Raw genomic sequence first — 23,055 nt, forward strand, 5'->3', positions numbered from 1 at the left:
CGATTGCATTAATAATTAGAAAAGCCCAACCCTAACCAACAAACATGCTAGGAGGGTTTGTTTGAGTTAGATCATACTTTTCCCTAGCATGAAACCAATCACGCTAGTCGCCACTGGTATTAATCAATTAAATAATTACGGATTTAATCAATTAATTTGGCATTAGATCATCAGGTTAATTTGAATATCGGGTCCTTAACATAACAAGCACAAGCAATTAAATCAGGAAACGTACAAATACTAATGAATAAAAGAAATAAACAAAATTAATTCGATCTCACAAATATTTTGAACCGCGCCTTCAAGTTGGCCTTCGACTAGAAGTAGAAATCTAGTTCATCTTCGTTAAGAAAATCCCATACAAAATAGTCTAGCTCTTTACATGGATGAACTCCCTGCAAGTGATATATATATTCGAAGTACATCAAAAGAAAAATGTAGCAACAATGTTCTAATTGTTCCCCTCGGCTTAGGCCCGAAATAAATTAAAAGAAATAACCTACTACTCACTGTCCCTTTCCAAACGTGAAAGAAGGAATAAAAAAATAGACTAGCTTCCTTTTTTCTTTCCTAAGAAGTAGTAATCAAACGGGAGCTGGCCTTTTCTTTTCCTATTTTCTAGTTTCCCAAATACATTAAACTTCCTAATTTTCCTAAGAAGAAGATATTTCCTCATAATCTAAGATGTTTCCCAATTGTATTTGAAAACATGCTTCGTAAGTCTTCGGCTTGAATTAGGAAACTGCCATGCGTGAATCCCGTCATCTCTAGACTTGACAGTAATTCTTGGAAAATTACCCCTTTTATCACATTTTGTTCATTTTCCTACAATTGGCACCATTATACCAAATATAAGTAGAATCAATCAATTAAAATAATATTTGGCTAAAATCAAGGGAAAAATGATTATTAATTTAGCAACAAATTATGACCTATCAATTCCTATTACTGTCTACTTCAAGGCGTGATATCTTTGATAAACTGAAGTTTGATCTTCTGCAATGCTCTTAGAACTTCTTTCAAGTTTATTCTCTACTCAGGAGCATCTGTCGTGCAACTTAAACTAAGTTGCAAGATAGATGATATGCATTCAATCTTCATTTGTGCCGTTTTATCTTCTGGATGAAGCAAGTCTGCGTCTATAACCTGAATCACAGAATCTGGTGAGCATTCTTGTATCCAACGCCTGAGGTTTAATTCTTCTGTAAACATCTCATCCTTAGGCTTTCTTTTTGTAAATACCTCCATCAATATAATCCCAAAGCTGTAAACATCACTACTTGTTGAAATCAACCCTTCTAGTCCATACTCTAGCATCAAAAAATTTGAAACAAGTTGTTAAAATCAAGTACTAGTTCACCAATTTTACATTTTTTAAAAATTTTTAAATTTCACATACTGTACTAGCCATTAAAAGTTGAAACTTTAATTTGAATGACATAAAAAATTTGAAATTGGAATCAAGAAAAGTCACCTGGGGCAATATATCCAAATGTAGCAAGAGTCTTTGTTTGTATCACAGATTCTCCGTCTCCCAACAACTTTGCAATTCCAAAATCGCAAATATGTCCAACCATGTCTTCATCTAGGAGAATATTGCTAGGCTTCAAGTCACAGTGAACTATAGGAGTTGAATAACCATAATGGAGATATTCCAAACCACAAGCCACATTTATCATAACATCCAATCGTTGCTTGATGTTTAAGAAATGAGGGTTTGAATGAAGCCATTTCCCAAGGCTTCCATTGGGCATGTATTCGAGCACCAAAGCCTTAAAGTCAAGGCTACAGCAAGCAGTAATTACTCTAGTTAAATTTTGATGACGAAGGCAGCTTAAGACTTCACATTCTCGATCAAAGCTTTTAAATGCACCTTCTAGCTGCAAATCGAATACCTTTATGGCCCAAACCATCCCATTTTCGCGAATTCCCTTGTAAACTGAACCAAAGCTCCCCGAGCCAAGTAAGTTACTCTGGCTGAATCCATTTGTTATTTGTCTAAGTTCATGGAAGGATGCCCTTTCAAATGTCGGCATGGGACTCAAGTTCTGAGTCGGAGCTAGAGTTTTCTTTCTCAACTTTAAGCGCATCAAAAAAATTGAAATCACCAAGGCTAATATGACAGAACCTGATGCCAACAGAACAATCATGACTATCTTTTTTGTCCCTGATTCTTGTTGAAATGTACTTGCACAAGGTTGGAGCCAAGGAACGCCACACAATGCTTCATTTGAGAGGAAAGACAGGCTCGTGAAATTTGCGAACGGCCCTTCGTGAGGAATCGGTCCTCTCAATCTGTTGTAAGACACATTAAAGTATTGGAGATCTGATAGTACCTGCAATGAGTTGGGAATTTCACCTTCCAGATTGTTAAAAGATAGATCCAAATGCCGTAACTGCAACATATTCTTGATGGAATCTGGTATCAATCCTTGCAGTTTGTTATGTTCCAAAGAGAGTTCTTGCAAACCCTGTATTGCTCCAATAGTGCTGGGTATCCCACCCAAGAATTGATTATTTGAAAGGTTCAAATAGACTAATGCCTTGAAGGTTCCAATTTCAGCAGGCAAAGAACCTGTCAAATAATTTCCTGACATGTCCAGCTCCAAAATATCTCTAAGGCTCCAAAAGCTTGTTGGTGTCATAGAACTTAAACTGTTAGAATTGAGATAAACATATCTGAGTGTTGTAACGTTTCCTAAACAAGAAGGCACCATACCAGAGAACATATTTTGCCCAAGTCTTATTTCTCCTAAGTTCAGCAAATTACAAAACTCACTTGGAATAGCACCTAGTATTTGATTGTCGCTTAGATCTATCCTCTGAAGCTTCAAGAACCATTTGATTGTAGTTGGAATTAACCCTGTCAAACTATTGTTGTCAAAGAACAGGTCTACTAAGTTGCTCAAATTTCCAAACGAACTTGGAATTTCACTTATGATTCCACAATTACTGGCAGAAATGGATTCGAGTGAGCTAGAAAGATTTCCAATAGACTTTGGGAGGAAGCCATTCAGAGGATTCTCAGCTATCCACAAACTTCTTAAATGTTTGCAGTTTGATAGGGAAATGATGAAGCTCAACTCTTTGGATAGCGAGGCCTCAGAAAAATCATTTCCCGATATACCTAAATGTTCCAGTAATCTCAAGTTTCCCAGAGAATAAGGAATTGCACCAGTAAAATAGTTCGCATCAAGGTCTAGGATTCTGAGCCTAGAAGCATTTGAGATAGATGTTAGTATAGTTCCAGTGAATTCATTTATTCCAAGGTAGAGTTCCTCAAGATTGGGTAAGAAAGCACCTATAGTTGATGGAAGCTCGCCTGATAAATCATTGTCCGCGAGAGAAATAACTCGTACAGTTGAACTATTGAAAAGTTTCAGCGGGATGGGACCTCTCAACCTATTCAACCCCAACTTAAGTACTTCCAATTTGCTAAGATTACCAATCTCTTGAGGTATTATACCTGACAAATCAAATTGGTAAGAAAAAAAATGTGAAGATTGTTTGTTGTCCTACTTCTAGAATAGACAATGAGAAGTTATATATTGTATTTACACCTATTAAAAAATATTCTTAATTGTATCTCTATATAGTTTAGTCAATATGAATATTTGATTTCAAGCATGTGTACATTAGTACGAATACCAATAGCATTACTAGATAAAGGGCACATTCAATTTACGTGCAATTTAAAAAAAAAAATCACGTTTTATATGGAAGAAATTTGTATAAAATTTTAATAAACAAAAAAACTTTGATCTTTTAAAAGCTTTTTTAATATTATTTTAATGAATTTGGTAATTATATTGTTTGTGGTTAGTTATTGGTGAAAGTTTGCTGTGCTATTGGTTGACAATACATAGACAACATGTTAATCAGATGATAAAAAGTATAATTAAGTGATTGTGATGATAATGTTGAAATTTTAAAAGTGAAAAATATGATCTAATTAAATTTCCCCTATATGCACTCTGGTTATTATGTCATCAATTCATTTGCATTAATTTGGTCTAATACCATTACAAATGCAGTTTTTAAAAATTTCTTTATGTTATACCTGCAAATATAATGAACAATCATGCAATAACGTCATATCATTTCTTCAACAAATATTCCATCTCAACTAATTAATTAACCATTCGTTTGCCCCTTATTAATTTAATAATTAATAATCATTCCTCCTACCCGTGATTGGTTTAATTGTCCTCTGTTTTAACCACTAACGAGTTACACTTTCCCCTCTTCAAGCATTCACTCTTTCTATCTCTTTGTACCCCCTCTCTAAGTGCTTCCTCATCTTCCTATTTCCCATTGTATCATCTATTAGCCCCCTATCACTATCTCTATTTTTTAAGTGCAATCAATTGGAATTTGAAATTGAGTTATAGATGTAGGCTGTAGCATATTGAGATCAAGCTGATCAAAATCGTTTTGGCTTATGCAGTGCACTAGTATGACTGACCAATTGACGTATGGAAAAGAGTCCAAATTCTAATGATGGAATAATGAAATAGATCTCATGCCAAAATGTATCAAGATTTTTACCTGTCACATTAGCACTTATTATGCCTAGTTCCTCCAAATTATAGAGATTGTCAATGGCTTTTGGAATTTCACCTGCTCAAAAATCACGGCATCATGATAAATATAATTCACGGCACGGCATAATTATATGTATATAATATATATACATTTCAGAATTCTAAGGATCTTCAGTTTAGTTTCAAACAATATCATGTAAATCTCTCATAAATATTGGCAAAATGACGATTACATAAACTCCCAAAAATTGGTGGCAATCTATATGCGTATGTCAATGGATTTTTAAATGTATGCATAAATTAGAAATAAAATTGATATAAAATCTAAATATGCATATTGAAATTAATACATTTTACATTTTCTTTCATAGACTGTAAAGCCATGAAATTTCAAACGTCCAAAAATATTAAGGGGGAATTACTCAAAACCACCCATGTGGCTTGAAAATATACTTTTAGCATCCTTATGCTTTGGATTCAAAGGCAAGAGAGATGTAATCCATCAAAACCAATGGTTTTGTACAAAAAGACAACTTACATCCTCCTTTCACAATTTTATTTCTTACATCAAACAAAATTGTGTGTTTGGCATGGTCATTAATCCCGGCCTAGACATCAACCCGACAAGGCCATTCGTGTAACAAGTTAGCGGCTTAACCATAGATTTACTGATCCAACTATTTCCTTCCTCATTCAGTCCAACTACTAATCCAAGATCACTAAGTTGACCAATTGAACCATTGGGTTAGGTGAGGTTGGGTTTAGTAACTCTGTGTTGGCCATGCTTTGAGTTTTTTTATTTCCTAACTTTTATCTTTATTTTGTTGAAAACAAAAACTTCTTTATTCACACGAAGTTTGCACCAATACTTAAGCAGTTAGCAATCATCAGAAATGGTGTATGTGATGTAAATTTTTCATGCAATTATGATTCTAGTCTCAAAATCCTTTAAACCCAATGAAAATTTCTCAATGGGTTAAAAAGGATTTTGAACAATTTTCATTGGGTTATGATGGATTTTCAGTCTTAATTTGTACTCTACACAATAAACTTACATAAATTAGTCTTGGATGACAATTGCCGGCTATAACTAATTATTACTTTATAATGTTGTTGCAAATTTTGATTGATTAAGGAAGAATATTTTAAATTTTACTTTTTTTGACAAAATAAAGATGAAAAAGTTGCAAACTAACAAATAACAATTCAGTTTGAAACAAATAAAGATAACGTACAGAATCTGTGATCTATTGGTGCTTGAAGTTGGCAGCTTACCTGTCAGGTCATTCTCACCCAAACCTATTGCTTTAAGCGTGGTTAGATTCCAAACTCCATTTGGTATATATCCTCGGAATTTGTTGTAAGACAAGGATAAAACTTGGAGTCCTGAGCATTCTCCAATGCCTGATGGAATTTCACCTTCAAAGTAATTCCGTGATAAGTAAAGCCCTTGGAGTTGTGGGAGATAATCGCAGATACGTGCTGGAAGGTAACCCGATAAGCTATTACCCGTAAAACCAATCTTTTGCAATGAGGAGAGGTTAAACAGTGCCTGTGGCAGAGGGCCTGCAAGTTGGGTATATTCAATTTCCAAAAGTTTCAATTTTGGTAGAGCGCTGAATTCTTCTGAAAGACTTCCCGTAAAGAAGTTAACACCCAACCTGATGGTCTCTAACTTTGTGAAGTTAGAGAGCCTGCCTGATAATGAACCGGAAAATCTGTTGTATTGGAAGTTGATGTACCAGAGTGCACTCAAACATCCCAACCATGACGGAAGTTCCCCTTCAAAGGTATTACCTTCCAAGTTGATGTACTTCACTCGGCGCAGACGAGATAGCTCGGTTGAAAGGTGGCCATGAAAGCTGTTATTTCTAACATTTAGCCAGACTAGGAAAGAAAGATTTCCCAGTTCTGGAGGTATGGTTCCCGCAATTCCCATGTAAGAAAGGTCAATGGCTGCGACTCTGTGATGACAAGCATTACAAGTGATTCCAATCCAGTTGTAAACAGAGGTAGAAGTGGACCAGTTGGTTGGGATGATCCTTTGGGGATCGAAAATTGTGGATTTGAAGGCTAGAAGTGCATTCAGATCAATTGTGTTGTTTTGGTTGTTGGCAACACTTGCGCCAGCTGAGCTAGTTGTTATAAAGTGCAACAGTACCAAGGCTCCAGCGAAGAGAAAATAAGTTGTCTGCATTGCTTATAGAGGCAAATAAAACTTGAGGAATGCCAAAAAGGTAAATAAAACATGAGCATACATTGTGACATTGAGTTAAAATGTTTCCACGAGGAAGTGACAAGGTTTTGACAAATTGAAGATCTCACGGTATAAGTGGGTTAATCACGTTTAATCACATTTTGTCAAAGGCCGCCTTTCCTCTCGTGCGCATTCAATTCAAAACTGCCACACTATTACACAACCTTCCGGTCAATTGGGTCTGTTTCAATGGTGAAGATGATGACGAGAGGACTTCCGTTGTGCACTGAGTTTTAGGGCTTTTTTTAATTGATAATTGTGATTTTGTGGGGCAGTTATTATTTTAATCGGTTTTGGTCTGCAGAGATTAAAGGTTTTTTGCCCAGTTAATCGATTAATCAGTTTAACATGGTTCGGGTTGGGTTGTTTGAGAGTTTGGTTTATCAAGGGACACTTGGCAAGATTAGAAGAGGTGGGATAGGATTTGGTACAGGATTTGGGACAGAAGATCCGTTGCGGTATAAGTGGGTTAATCACGTTTATCTTTTGGTTAAATGACCAAATGAGCCCTTCGGTTGACCAAATTACATTTACCCCCATATGTGATTGTGCTCAAGCCCAAGTCACGGAATCAAATAAAGCGAAAAATGCACTATTAATCATCAATGTTCGGTTCGCGTACCAAATTGGTCCTAATATTTCAACTAAAACAAATTAGATTCTCAATGTTTCTGATTTTACCAATAGTAATAACCAAATTGCCATTAGTCATCAGTTTTGACTTTTCAATTTTGGTCTATAATAATTCGAATTTGGATCATTATAGTACCTCAAGTTATAAATACTAAAACTAAGAATTTTAAAATGAAATGATTTGCAAATTAGATTGAAATTGTGTTAGATGTGTAGTAGGAATTCTGTAATAGAAAACATGCAAAAACTGATTAAACTTATTTTTCTTCTTTTTCTCTCACTTTTTATTTCATTTATTCATCCCGTTAGTTTGTTACAGGCTTCTTAAATTTTTCATAGCTGTTCTCAAATTTCGCATAATATTCAAATTTATTATTTTGCACCATGAATAATTAATGTCTAAAATGTTCTATTTATTTATTTATTTATTACTTGTATTAATAATTAAACAATTTAAAATAAAATAAATATGTGAATAAATGGGATTTTGGCACCGTAGTACTTTCTTAGTACCTTCTGCCCATTTTGTCTTAAAAGGAATTTAGCCCAAGCAACCAACTAATAAGAAAACTTGGTTTAACTCGTACTGGGTATTCGTCAGCTTTGATCACTATCAATTGAAATGCAACAATTCTTGGATTAAATAATTAATTATAGGCCATCTAAGGTATTCCACCGAGATGATGCCAAAGTCTTTATTTTGGACGAAAGACTTCAACAATAATACTGAGGACTTGAAAACGTGGAATTTATAGTACATTGCATGACCTCAGTCTATTGTATGATCAGTGCGTTTAGGTTAATTAGACTACACTAGAGCCAGTTTCATTATATTTATTTTCGATTTCAGATTTAGAAGGTTATCAGTGGAGGATGAATCAAAGAAAAGAGAGGGGATAAAAACAATGAAATTCTACCTAAAACTAGAAAAATAAACTGTCAAAGAATCAAATAAGTGCATAACGAACCAATTGCTTTTAACTGTAGAGTTAGGTAATGACATTTTTAGAATAATTATTATGACACTTTCTTATGGCATGATGTACGTGAAAAAAATAATGATTGAGATAACAAAAAAATTATTAAAAAGTTTATTTGTGATTCAAGTAAAAAAAATTTCAAATAATAATGAATCGAAACATGCTTGTATGTGTATGCAGCGACTAGCAAGAAATAACCTACAGCCAGTGCTATCTATTGATATATCTTAAAGAAAGAAATCGACCAAAATAAATTTCTGTTTATAAATTAATTTGCTCAGAGTCTACGTGCATTTCAATCATTTACTTGCTAGACATTACCTGCCTACCAAGGAAGATTTTTTCCACATGTTGGACTTCGTGGTAAGCGGGTTCTTCTTTCCAGATAGTGATATAAAGTTATGGAGAAATTTAAACCCCTTTTCTTATCATTTGAGTCTATGTTCCCCTAATCTGAGGTGATAGTGATATTAAAGTCACCTAATATTGCCATCTTGACGAAGACTACAAGGGTCGAAATCTATGTCTCTTCTTTTCATCCAATTATTCTAAAGTGAAGTGTGGAGAAAGATAAGTAATTATTTGAGTTATCTTGACTTAGACCCGCAGCAATTATTTTCTTTTTTCTTATATCCTTCCTGTTAATTGGATGGAAAGAAGCGAGAAATAGATTCGAGACTTTGACCCAAGACCTAGACCTGCTACAGGTGTTCCCCTCCCTCCCCCACCACCCCCTCGGCACACAAAAAAAAAAAAAAAAAAAAATCTACGCTGTAGTTATTATCTTTTTTCTTACATGCCTCTGCAATTTCAAGTTCCAATTGCACCATGAGCTCTCTAGCATCACTTGTGTTTTTACCCCCTGCATGCACCCTTATTTCTTTCTCTTTGTAACCATACTTGGTTTTGATACATGTCGAATCACCAATACACGAGCTTTAGGATAATCTTATTGTAGTGAATGACTATGTCTAAAAAGAAATCGTAACAGCTGTTCTTGCTTTTACATCAAATGCAGTCATTTCTTTTTCTTCGAATTTTCTTTAAATGCACTATGCCCCCTAAAGTTTGGAATGTTTTACAACATAGTCTATAACAATAATTTTGTGACATTTTAGTCATTCTGTAATCCAACTTTGTCTTTGAGTAGTTGGTGTTTTTAGAATTTCATAATCAGGTCTATTTTCAAATGTTCGAATCTTCAGACAAATATAACGTTACTTTCTATTTGAAAACTCATTTTTTCCTCTCGTTTAGTCATTCTTCTCTTAGCTTGAGTAATCAATATATCTTTCAATTTTTTGTCTCATACCACAAAGGGCCATAATTTGTCTAAGCATACTATTATGTGGAAAGAAAAAAGTGGCACCGAAGAACTTCTGACTCAGTCTCAAGCCAAGAATTGGCGCATTATTTATTTATTTGTGCTATTTCCTTTCAAGAAAGACTGCAATCTGAGAAGAGGAGCCTTTAAAAAAGTTTGTATTTTCAAATATTGACTCAAAAGGCACTAGACTAGAGCAATCTTGTATGAATCCAGTTCATGTTTCACGTATTAATGCGGTCCAACGAAGAAGAATATCAATTCATCATGCCACTAGAATTTCCTCAACTGGACTTTAGTTATCTTCTGTACCTTACAAATGCATCAAAAATCTAACATTCGCTTTTCTGAGTTCATTTGAAACAGAATTAGTGCGAACGTCTTTTGAGAAGTATTGTACGTAAACCATGTTGTTTAAGCATTCAAGAGTATTGTACGTCTTTTGATTGCAGTTTATACCTCTAGAAAGTCTATCTTTTTCATTTGTAGCCTAAAATTATTTGTTCATATGTTTCAGTTTTGGCCAATAAGTTTACACAGTCGACAAGAATTTATTGTAATACTATCAACACCTTTGCCAAAATTAGCAAAATAGAGGTATTACTAAACAACACCAAAATCCATTGAGAGAATCCTTTACAAAATATTAAAGCACAGAATGGGCTCACTTGAATCTATAACCGAAACGTTTCCAAGTAACAAACAGGAAATCAACCATTCATGGATCCATGGCCCATCCATCCACCAGGCATCAAATACAGAAATGCCTGGACTCTATAGATTTAAGTCACAAGTCCCAAAACTGAAAATTAAATCTTACCGAAATGCTATGAATAAAAACTTATCCTATTTTCCTATTACTATCTATTTTAAGGCGTGATATCTTTGATAAACTGAAGTTTGATCTTCTGCAATGCTCCTAGAACTTCTTTCATGTTTATTCTCTCCTCAGGAGCATCTGTCGTGCAACTTAAACTAAGTTGCAAGATAGACGATATGCATTTAATCTTCCTTTGTACCGTTTTATCTTCAGGATGAAACAAGTCTGCGTCTATAACCTGAATCACAGAATCTGGTGAGCATTCTTGTATCCAACGCCTGAGGTTTAATTCTTCTGTAAACATCTCATCCTTAGGCTTTCTTTTTGTAAATGTCTCCATCAATATAATCCCAAAGCTATAAACATCACTACTTGTTGAAATCAATCCTTCCAGTCCATACTCTAGCATCAAAAAATTTGAAACTAGTTGTTAAAGTCAAGTACTAGTACCAGTTCACCAATTTTACATATTTTCAAAAATTTTAAATTTCACATACTGTACTAGCCATTAAAGTTGAAACTTTAATTTGAATGACATAAAAAATTTGAAATTGGAATCAAGAAAAGTCACCTGGGGCAATATATCCAAATGTAGCAAGAGTCTTTGTTTGTACCACAGATTCTCCATCTCCCAACAACTTCGCAATTCCAAAATCGCAAATATGTCCAACCATGTCTTCATCTAGGAGAATATTGCTAGGCTTCAAGTCACAGTGAACTATAGGCATTGAATAGCCATAGTGGAGATATTCCAAACCACAAGCCACATCTATCATGATACCCAACCTTTGCCTGATACTTAGGACATGACGGTTTACATGAAGCCATTTCTCAAGGCTTCCATTGGGCATGTATTCGAGCACCAAAGCCTTAAAGTCAAGGCTAGAGCAAGCAGTAATTACTCTAGTTAAATTTCGATGACGAAGGCAGCTTAAGACTTCACATTCTCGATCAAAGCTTTTAAATGCACCTTCTAGCTGCAAATCGAATACCTTTATGGCCCAAACCATCCCATTTTCGCGAATTCCCTTGTAAACTGAACCAAAGCTCCCCGAGCCAAGTAAGTTACTCTCGCTGAATCCATTTGTTATTTGTCTAAGTTCATAGAAGGATGCCCTTTCAAATGTCGCCATGGGAAGCAAGTTCTGATTCGGAGCTAGAGTTTTCTTTCTCAACTTTAGCCTCATCAAAAAAATTGAAATCACCAAGGCTAATATGACAGATCCTGATGTCAACAGAACAATCATGACTATCCTTTTTGTCCTTGATTCATGCTCAAATGTACTTGCACAAGGTTGGAGCCAAGGACCGCCACACAATGCTTCATTTGAGAGAAAAGATAGGTTCGTGAAATTTGCAAACGGCCCTCCATGAGGAATCGGTCCTCTCAATCTGTTGTAGGACACATTAAAGTATTGGAGATCTGGCAGTACCTGTAATGAGTTGGGAATTTCACCTTCCAGATTGTTAAAAGATAGATCCAAATGCCGTAACTGCAACATATTCTTCATGGAATCTGGTATCAATCCTTGTAGCTTGTTACGTTCCAAGGAGAGTTCTTGCAAATCCTGTAGTGCTCCAATAGTGCTGGGTATCCTACCCAAGTATTGATTATTTGAAAGGTTCAAATAGACTAATGCCTTGAAGTTTCCAATTTCAGCAGGCAAAGAACCTGTCAAATAATTTCCTGACATGTCTAGCTCCAAAATATATCTGAGGCTCCAAAAGCTTTTTGGTATCATAGAACTTAAATTGTTAGAATTGAGATAAACATATCTGAGTGTTGTAACGTTTCCTAAACAAGAAGGCACCATACCAGAGAACATATTTTGTCCAAGTCTTAATTCTCCTAAGTTCAGCAAATTACAAAACTCACTTGGAATAGCACCTAGTATTTGATTGTCGCTTAGATCTATCCTCTGAAGCTTCAAGAACCATTTGATTGTAGTGGGAATTAACCCTGTCAAACTATTGTTTTCAAAGAACAGTTCTACTAAGTTGCTCAAATTACCAATCGAACTTGGAATTTCACTTTTGATTCCACAACTACTTGCATGAAAGGATTGGAGTGAGCTAGAAAGATTTCCGATAGACTTTGGAAGGAAGCCATTCAGAGGATTCTTACCTATCCACAACCTTCTTAAGTGTTTGCAGTTTGATATGGATATGATGAAGCTCAACTCTTTGGATAGCGAGTCCTCAGAAAAATTATTTTGCCATATAGCAAACTGTTCCAGTAATCTCATGTTTCCAAGAGAATGAGGAATTGCACCAGTAAAATGGTTCATACCAAGGTGTAGCATTCTGAGCCTAGAAGCATTTGAGATGGACGTTAGTATAGTTCCAGTGAATTCATTTCCCTCAAGGTAGAGTTCCTCAAGATTGGGTAAGAAAGCACCTATAGTTGATGGAAGCTCGCCTGATAAATCATTCTCCGTGAGAGCAATAAGTTGTACAGTTGAACTATTGAAAAGTTTCAGCGGGATGGGACCTCTTAACCTATTCTCTCCCATGTGTAGTACTTCCAACTTGCTAAGATTACCAACCTCTTGAGGTATTATACCTGATAAATCAAATTGGTAAGAAAAAATGTGAAGATTTTAGAATAGACAATGAGGAGTTATATTTTTGTATTTACACCTATTAAAAAGTATTCTTAACTGTATCACTATATAGTCTAATCAATACGAATATGTGATTTCAAGCATGTATACATTAGTACGAATACCATTAGCATTACTAGTGATAAAGGGCACACTCAATTTACGTGCAATTTAAAAAAATCATTTTTTATATGGAAGAAATCAGTAAAAAAATTTAATAAATGAAAAAACTTTGATCTTTTAAAAGATTTTTTAATATTATTTTAACAAATTTGGTAATTATAATGTTTGTGGTTGGTTAGCGGTGAAAGTTAGTTGTGCTATTGGTGGACAATACACAGGCAACATGTTGATCAAATGATAAAAATATAATGAAGTGATCGTGATGATAATGTTGAAAATTTAAAAGTGACAAATATGGTCTAATTAAATTTCACCTATATGCACACCAGTTATTATGTCATCAACTCATTCGCATTAATTTGGTATAATACTATTACAAATGCTTTTTTTTTAAAAAATTTCTTTATGTTATGCCCACAAATATAATGAACAATCATGCAACAACATATCATTTCTCCTACAAATATTCTGATAAGTGCTTGTTTTGCATATTTATGTATGGTTACCTATGTGTATTTTAGTGTGTTTTCATTCAAGTTCAAGTCGAATAACTAGGTTTTTGCATTTTGGTGGTTAAGTGAGAAAATTTGCATTTCTATGGACTTAAGTGCGGAACTTTCATGTTTTTATAGATTTTGATAATTCAATCATCAATTGAAGGGAAGTGAGAAGATACTTGCATGATTGTTGATGATTTTAAGTGGAGATCATGTGACATGAAGGAGCAAGGGATGAAATGCAATCAAGAAACAAGAAGAAAAGCATTGGCAGCAAAGATGTATTTTGGTACATTGGCTATAGCTTGAGTTACAAAACTTGAATTGAGATGATTTTTAAATCATTTTAAAGCTAAGAGGAAGGACTACAATTCTTATGCGAACTACAAGATCCAGTTCTCATGTTTTCATAGCGAAAAATCCGAATTACTGAAGTGCTTTTCTCATATAATGATATCTAACCAATCATTAGTATTTTCATCATAATTCAGTTCCCAAATCTCAAAATGACTTGATTCTTGAGTCATTGGAAAACTATCAAAAAGGGCTACAAATTTGCTTTTTTAAACAAAAGCTAATTGAGCTTTATTCAAGTAGAAATTTCCACATGAACCTGGGCTCGGATTCCTGCAGAATGAATTGCAGGCAGAGGGCAAAAGACTAATGAAGAACAGAGCAAAAGGATGGATCTGTGAACGGATCCGTGGACCTCAGGTCCATGGATCACCTCGTGGAACCACTTTGGAAGTATTTTTCCTGCAATTTTTCAGCATAAACAAGGGAGCAATCTAGCCGACTCCAACAATCTGTGCACGGATTGTCGGCCGGATTTGAGTCAGAAAAGCAGCACAACTTGAACGACTTGCATAATAATTGAGCCTTTCCTTTTCCCTATTTGAGTAAGTTATTTAGTACTTTTGATTCTTATAATCAGGATTAATTGGCTATTAGTTGTGATTATTTAAAGATATTGGATTATCAATAAAAGTTGTAATTCAATGTTAGTTCAAGAAAGTACTAAATTTAAAAAATATACTTACGAGAGTAGATGTCTACCTTTATGACTTGCTTTATAGTAATTTCATAGAAGCTCATGAAATTGTAACGAATTTCACAACCACAAGAGTAGATATAGATTGGTTATAAGTATAGTTGATTCACTACAAAAATAGATTTCACGTGCATAAGGAAATTAAGTCATAACTAACCAAGGTACTAGTGTTCAATTGCCCAAGTAATATTGCTAGCTAAAAATGGTTATGAATTCCATTCCCTAGGAGCTTTATATTATTGATTTATTTCCTTTTTATTATATGTTTGTATTAGTGAGCGTCTAAATAATAAAGGAGTTCATCTTCTATCGTTTCCGGAAAAAAAAATAATAATAAAGGAGTTCGAATAGTATCGATAATTGATCACTCTTATTTGTGTGATCGATTCTTAATATCATATACTCAAATATGATCTGTATACTTACAGTTGTGTATGAGGTATTTAGAAAGTTACAAATTTAAAACTTGAGGTTGAGATTATTTATATATACACACCCCACGCGTATCATATTCCATTTCAACTAATTAATTAACCATTCGTTTACTCATTTACAATTTATTAATTTAATAATTAATAATCATCTCTCCTATGATTGGTTTAATTAATTGTACATATTAATTTACGATCATTTTCCTCCTACCCATGACTGGTTTAATTGTCCTCGTCAAGTGCTTCAACGACTAACAAGTTATCTTTTTAATTCCCCAACTCTGCCCACCATACTTAAAGCCCTGCACTTTCAGTTCTTTCAATCATCTTTATGTTCAATCAATTTGGGCCCCACAACCCTATCACAACAGCACCTTGGTACTCTTAACTTGTACTGAGCCTTATGTCTCTCGATAAAATTTACAGCTCGTGTGCCTGATCGAAACCACTTTGACATCAGTAATTGTATTTGTGTCTTCCATGTACTTGATCCGTACTCATTGGTACAAACTGCTATACCATTTTGTAGAATTTTTGCCTAGATGAGTAGTAACCAAAGCATGACAACATGGCAAAACTTTTGTATCTCACATATCTAAAGTCAAGTAGCTAAATTTAATGAAAGAGGAAGCATGCCAACTAATTCAGGGGTAAAGACTGGAAAGCAAGTGGTATAATTCATTGACAATTTTGGAAATGACAAAACATTTTGAGACAATGTTGCAAACGAAATAACATGACATTGTCAAAAGGGGCAAACGAAATCCAGACCAGTTGACCCTGTTGAACCTCGACCATGTGTACCCTCTCTCTAAGTACTTCCTCATCTTCCTTTTTCCCATTGTATAATCTGTTAGCCCCCTATCAGTATCTCTATTTTTGAAGTGCAATCAATTGAAATTTGAAGTTGAGTTATAGATGTAGGCTGTAGCATATTGAGATCAAGCTGATCAAAATCGTTTTGGCTTATGCAGTGCACTAGTATGACTGACCAATTGACGTATGAAAAAGAGTCCATTCGTTTTGGCTCAAATTCAAGTTTGAGAAAAGTATTCTAATGATGGAATAATTAAATAGATCTCATGCCAAAATGTATCAAGATTTTTACCTGTCACATTAGCACGCTCCATGGCTAGTATCTCCAAATTATAGAGATTGTCAATGGCTTTTGGAATTTCACCTGCTCAAAAGTCATGGCATCATGATAAATATAATTCACGGCATGGCATAATTATATGTATATAACATATATGCATTTCAGAATTCTAAGGATCTTCAGTTTAGTTTCAAACAGTATCATGTAAATCTCTCATAAATATTGGCAAAATGACGATTACATACACTTCCAAAAATTGGAGGTCATTTTGGTGCCAATCTCTATGCGTATGTCAATGGATTTTTAAATGTGTGCATAAATTAGAAATAAAATTGATATAAAATCTAAATATGAATATCGAAATTAATACTTTTTACATTTTCTTTCATAGACGGTAAAGCCATGAAGTTTCAAATGTCCAAAAATTTTAAGGGGAAATTACTCAAAACCACCCATGTGGCTTGAAAATATACTTTTAACATCCTTATGCTTTGGATTCAAAGGCAAGAGAGATGTAATCCATCAGAACCAATGGTTTTGTACAAAAAGACTACTCTACCCCATTAGTATACATATTGTTAATTGATCCTTCTTTCACAATTTTATTTCTTACATCAAACAAAATTGTGTGTTTGGCATAGTCATTAATCCCGGCCTAGACATCAACCCGGCAAGGCCATTGGTGTAACAAGTTAGCGGCTTAACCAAAATATTTCAAACATCCCCATGTAATCATTGATGAACAAAGAATGCAAAAAGAAGGAACCTTTGCTTATATTCAGTCTGCTTAAACATTTAAGTTTGAACTTAATCTACTTAAACATTAAGTGTTTCTCCACACCCTGCAAGCATTTAAATCTGTGATCAATTGGTGCTCGAAATACACAAGAATTTTTCCCACCCAAAACAAAGTCAAGTCGGCACTTACCTGTCAGGTCGTTCCCACCCAAAATTATTTGTGTAAGAGTGGTTAGATTCCAAATTTCTTTTGGTATATATCCTCGGAATTTGTTGTAAGACAAGGATAAAACTTGGAGTATTGAACATTCTCCGATGCCTGATGGAATTTCACCTTCAAAGTAATTCCATGATAAGTAAAGCCCTTTAAGTTGTGGGAGATGATCGCAGATATGTGCTGGAAGGTAACCCAATAAGCTATTATTCGTAAAACTAATAATTTGCAATGAGGAGAGGTTAAACAAATCCCATGGTAGAGGGCCAACAAGTTGGTTATGTTGAATGTCCAAAACTGTCAATTTCGGTAGAGCGCTGAATTCTTCTGAAAGATTTCCAGTAAAAAAGTTGAAACCCAACCTGATGGTCTCTAAATTTGTGAAATTAGAGAGCCTGCCTGATAATGAACCTGAAAATCCGTTATCTCGGAAGGATAAGTATTGGAGTGCAGTTAAACCTCCCAACCATGACGGTAGTTCTCCTTCAAAGGCATTATCTTCCAAGTTGATGTACTTCAATCGGCGTAGACGAGATAGCTCGGTTGGAAGATGTCCATGAAAGCTGTTATTCATAACATTCAACCTGACGAGAAAAGAAAGATTACCCAACTGTGGAGGTATAGTTCCTGCAATTCCCATGTAAGAAAGGTCAATGGCTGCAACTCTATGATGACGAGCATTACAAGTGATACCAATCCAGTTGCAAACAGAGGTAGAAGTGGACCAGTTGGTTGGGATGATCCTTTGAGGATCGAAAATTGTGGATTTGAAGGCTAGAAGTGCATTCAGATCGATAGTGTTGTTCTGGTTGTTGGCAACACTTGCGCTAGCTGAGCTTGTTGTTATAAAGTGCAACAGTAGCAAGGCTGCAACGAAAAGAAAATAAGTTCTCTGCATTGCTTATATAGAGGTAAATAAAACTTGAGGAATGCCAAACAAATATAGAACATGAGTACATTGTGACCTTGGGCAGCACTTATATAGGCACATACTTGCGGTTGACTTAATATTTTTCCACAACATGTCGTCGTCGTATTTCAATTGCAAAACTGGATAACCAGGTTGAATAAAAAATATAGCCTTGACTCTATCTCTGAGACATATGTTTTCAATTTTTCACAATTTAAAACTAAGTTAAATACCAACTATTGACTCGTAAGTGTGAAATTGTCATTTGTACCCCACGGCTGACAATTGTCATGGTAGATTTTCAAGTGTATTCTCGATCTCTTTCATTTAGCATTGATGGAATGTAACCCAAGCAACCAATTCAAGTGTATTCTCGATCTCTTTGGGTCTTTCCCAGTATTTTTGGACAATTTAAGCAGCTTGTCTTGATGAAGACCACATTCACTAAGGACGCTGTCTTGATGAAGACCTGCTGCTCTATTCTCTGGATACTGATGTTTTGTTGTCCCTTACTTGCTAGGAATTAAATGCCCACTGGGGGAAGATTAATTCCTCTCTTTGGACATCATTGGGTTAGTTCCAAATAGTAGTAATAATGGGTATGGAGAATTCTAAATTGCTTGTCTTGTCACGTTAGTGCATGCTCTCCTAGTCTATTGGTGATAATCACATATCATTACAATCACTACCTTTAACAAGACTTGGTCAACCTTGAGGATGCTATCTTGACAGAGAACCATGAGAGTCCAAGTCTCAAATCTATTGGGTGTGTTTATTGAAAAATATATTTGTTTATGGTTTGTAGTTGATCCACCTTGAGGATGCGATAAATACAAATTCGTTTCTAGGTTTCAAGTCATTAATAACAATGAACTAACAAAATAGAGGGATAGGAAGTTGTGCAGTGTTAGACTAAATACAGAATTGCCAGGCATGTATTCTAGATGATTTACTTCAATACTTTCAAAATTAGTTATATTATTTACAGACTAAGGTCTTGTTAAATTTTATCATTTGATTGTAGATTATTACAGAATGCTTTTCCAAGTATTAAAAACACACTTTAATTACTGCCCAAGATTACAAATTCTCATTTATCATCCTATCCTATTTTTAGTAACATTCTCAATTTTAACCTTCTCAATTTCCTCAGACTAGTTTTTATGTATTTTTCTTCAACTTTCGTTGTTATGTTTTGTAGAGTAATTGATATGACAAGCAATTCCAGTGTTTCACCATTCTCTGTGGCATTTTGAGTATAACAATTTTCAAGGAATGATAAAAGGTATATACTACTCCAAGCCAAGCTAAAATTATTATGTCTCTGAAAACTTCAATAAGAGAAAGAAGAGCTAAAAGCTTGTTGTCCCTTCATTATTTTGTGGACGGACAATTTTATTCCTTTATTCCATTAGTTCAAACTGCAAAAATTGATAGAAAGTCCAAAAGTTTACACGTTAAATTGTTTGGTGACTTAAATGGTACATATTATAGCTCGGGAGCTAAAAGTGTATAAAAATGACATCTTAGGGAGTTAAGAATTATGTGACTTTATCACATCCACACAATTGAATAGAGTTTTTGTATCATAAATTATGTGATAGGGTGTTAATTGTTAGTTATTTTATTATTAATTTTCCCTTTGTTCTTGCCAAATAGTATTTTAAATTGTTGATATATACTTATATTTGGTATTTGGACCTATCTACAGGAAAGCAATTTGAAAAGTGCTAAAAAAGGGACCTGCAGAAGGAAATTGCCCCACACGTAAAAGAGTCTAAAAAGCCTCACAAAACTGGCCTGCATGAAGCTACAACGGATGGCATTTCTTTTGGCTGATTAGAAGAATTGCTGACTAGGACTCTTACTAGGAAGTCTTTGCCTAGCAATAGGAAACAAGAAGGAGAAAAAGTCGGCAGGGCTTCAGTTCACGGACGAGGGCCTGGACGGTTGTCAGAGACAACCGTTCCAGGCAGTTCACGGCTTGTACTCTTTTACTTCAATTTCGGCAGGGACCACGCGGAAAAGATTGATCATTAGTGATTCTTTGGAAAAGAAACGTACAGGGATACCTTTATGGTAGGAACGCGTTGACCGTGCCTATGGTAGGAAGGCCTCCAGAGGCCGACACGTGTTGCAGGTGGATGGATTGCAAACGGAGATGTTAAATTGTTGGAGAACGCGTGAAGAGCAAATCTCAAATTTTGGTCTTTGGCCAGAAGCAAAAAAAGCACAAGTTCGGACTTCCGTTTTCCAAATCAGTAGGTTGGGGCAGGGAAGGGTAATTACACGTCAGAACCACTGGCATTTATGCATTTGCAGTTGTACCCGTTAGGAACGGAAAAATATTGGAAATGCCTTGGACAAAGAAATATGCGTAAAGAAGGTACTTAAGTTTTAACAAATAATAAATGTAAATGTCACACGTGTCAGGGATAATAACTTGAAAGAAGGAAAAGTGGAGCAGAGGTAAACGTAGTAGTTCAACAGCAACGCGAAACACAAAGATATTGAAGCCTTCAATATATTTATATACACATATAAATTTAGTACCCAAGTGTTCAGCTTAAGCATCCGGTAAAATGGTCTCATAACTATCGTTACGGTAAACAAAATAGTTTTAGACATGATGTAATTGGTTATAAAAATTTTAGCGATCATTTGATAACCCGTTAGACCTATCCACTTGAATAGGATAATAGGTAAAAATAAGGGATTAAATTTCTCATCTAAAATAGTAAGTTAACGTAATAAATTAGTAAGTTTTGCAATCGAAAAGGTAAATTGTAAGTAATATGAAACATACTTTTTAAAGAGATAAATTACAAAAGTATATCGCAAATATACTTTTGACTTTTGAGGGTGTAAGTTTATTTGAAGTAAAAGTTTGTTTGTATACATAAATAGTGATTTTTACTGATAACATAGTTAATTTGATTAATGACAAAAATATGCTAATGTATGGCTAAAATATTGTATTATGCTTAAAAAACTTATACGAAGGCCATATTTTAGTGTTATTTGAAATAACACTAAAATGTATTATTAATGATTAAAACTGAGTACCTTACTTAGTATGTACTGTTAATATACTTGTATACATACTTGATCGTATGTGAATAAATAAGTATTTTTGAAATTTGTAGGGAAATTAATTTTTTCTTTTGGAGTTTTAAAAGAAACAAAGTGAAAACATTTTTCCTCAGAGCACAAAAATCCACAAGTTAAAGTAGTTGGTATAAAAGGGAAAGAAACATTCTGAATATCATTATTTAAAGTACTAAATAAATGAGATGTAAAATGGTCGTTAAAAACAGGTGCATTGACATATAATAAAGGAAAGCCATAAAGAGCTAGCCATTTACAGGAAAAGTTATCATTCATAAAAATAGCAACGCTTCACGGTTTTCTTATCAGTCTTGCAACATATGAGCAAAGTGACAATAATTAAAATAGTATTTTTTTTCGATTTGTACATATTTAATTAATATTTTTTGCTTTTTAAAAAAATGAATGAAAATGTTCTACGAGAAAGCACATAAGTCAAAAGGAATGGTCTAAAAGGGAAAATAATAGTAGATACGTACAATACTTGTAGTTCATGTTTGAAGGACTATAGTGCTGTTTTTAAAAAAATATCCCGAAAAATATCTAATCCAAACGGAACCGATTCTTCACTATTTAAAATGTCAAATCTATGATTGTGTTTGAACTGTTATCCATTGGTATCGTAAAGTATCATTTTTTCATCAAATACCACCTCTTTAACACCAATTTTCACATAAACAAATTTATTTATCGGATAAAAAGCATAAAAATTCGTTTTTGAATAAAACACTAGCTCTTTATGGCTTTCCTCTATTATAAGAACAGATTACCCATTTTTGCATAAACAAATTTATTTATCAGATGAAATAAAAATAAATCAATTTTTCAGTAAAACAGTAACTCATTATGGGTTTCCTCTATTATAAAAACAGAGTACCCATTTTAGTCCCTCTAAAATAAAATGTTGGCTTTGTCACTGACTGAAATGTTTGTAACTGAGATTTATCTATGGTGAATGTATGAAACATAATTTTTTCACTGTATTGAATTTATATGATGAAAAATGAAATGGGTGAATTGGATTAGTGAGCATCAGTTTTGTAAATGATTGTGAGAGTAAACTATATTATGACTATAAAATACGTTGAATTGTGAAAATTATAATTGAAACATGCTCCTAAATTTTGGATATGTGACTTTCCTAGTTACGAATTTCTTAAATTAACAGTTAGTTATTACTATGAGTATTGTGATAAGTGTAAGATGTGAATGTCAGTAATAACTGTTAGTTATTAGTCTCAGTAAAATCAGCAGTAAATGTGAGACATTAATTGAAATTTGCAGATATCATTTTACATGGGTGGTTATTATCTGTTAGTTAAAATTTAGGAGTTTTAATTTATGGGTTAGAAGGGAAAACATGAGGGAAATGTGGGACAAACATGAGCATGATTATAGGATTTGTACGACCAGTTATAGGATTAGTTGTCAGGTAAACATTTCTTAATTTTAGAAATGTAAAATTGTAATAAAATAGTATTCATACAACATGACAATTTGGAAAGCTCCTTATCCAAAATTCCTTCTGCAATACATATATATTAGTATTTTGACCCGTGCTATGCACGGGATTATATTTCAAATTAAAATAATATTGTATATATTTATATATTGTATATATTTATATATTGTGGTACAGAATAATATATATATATAGATTAAAAAGTTTAAAGAAGTGCATGTTTAACATGTTGAAAAAATTTTAATTTATAATGATTTACATGAT

At 34.1% G+C, this 23,055-nt stretch overlaps 2 protein-coding genes across 2 annotated transcripts; both read right to left on the reverse strand.

The window, feature by feature from the left end:
• Positions 1–1,032: 1,032 nt before the first annotated feature.
• Positions 1,033–6,741, reverse strand: LOC113752479 (receptor kinase-like protein Xa21). Its single transcript, XM_027296589.1, has 4 exons — positions 5,820–6,741; positions 4,549–4,620; positions 1,475–3,466; positions 1,033–1,310 (listed from the first exon to the last, which is right to left on the reverse strand). Exons 1-4 carry the CDS (start codon positions 6,739–6,741, stop codon positions 1,033–1,035), a joined length of 3,264 nt encoding a protein of 1,087 aa, XP_027152390.1.
• Positions 6,742–11,261: 4,520 nt separating this feature from the next.
• Positions 11,262–18,209, reverse strand: LOC113752480 (probable LRR receptor-like serine/threonine-protein kinase At3g47570). Its single transcript, XM_027296590.1, has 4 exons — positions 17,288–18,209; positions 16,372–16,443; positions 11,377–13,121; positions 11,262–11,276 (listed from the first exon to the last, which is right to left on the reverse strand). Exons 1-4 carry the CDS (start codon positions 18,207–18,209, stop codon positions 11,262–11,264), a joined length of 2,754 nt encoding a protein of 917 aa, XP_027152391.1.
• Positions 18,210–23,055: the final 4,846 nt, after the last annotated feature.

The sequence above is a fragment of the Coffea eugenioides genome, chromosome 11 (assembly GCF_003713205.1).
Source record: "Coffea eugenioides isolate CCC68of chromosome 11, Ceug_1.0, whole genome shotgun sequence".
NCBI lineage: Eukaryota > Viridiplantae > Streptophyta > Magnoliopsida > Gentianales > Rubiaceae > Coffea > Coffea eugenioides.

What these genes read in the sequence shown, in the direction of transcription:
- LOC113752479 (XM_027296589.1), bottom strand. Translation starts at nt 6,741, where the DNA reads ATGCAGACAACTTATTTTCTCTTCGCTGGAGCCTTGGTACTGTTGCAC. An exon ending in GGGTGAGAATGACCTGACAG is followed by an intron (nt 4,621 to 5,819) that starts GTAAGCTGCCAA and finishes ATTTTTGAGCAG; the next exon opens with GTGAAATTCCAAAAGCCATT. An exon ending in ATTTGGATATATTGCCCCAG is followed by an intron (nt 1,311 to 1,474) that starts GTGACTTTTCTT and finishes TTTTGATGCTAG; the next exon opens with AGTATGGACTAGAAGGGTTG.
- LOC113752480 (XM_027296590.1), bottom strand. Translation starts at nt 18,209, where the DNA reads ATGCAGAGAACTTATTTTCTTTTCGTTGCAGCCTTGCTACTGTTGCAC. An exon ending in GGGTGGGAACGACCTGACAG is followed by an intron (nt 16,444 to 17,287) that starts GTAAGTGCCGAC and finishes ACTTTTGAGCAG; the next exon opens with GTGAAATTCCAAAAGCCATT. An exon ending in GGAGCGTGCTAATGTGACAG is followed by an intron (nt 13,122 to 16,371) that starts GTAAAAATCTTG and finishes TTGATTTATCAG; the next exon opens with GTATAATACCTCAAGAGGTT.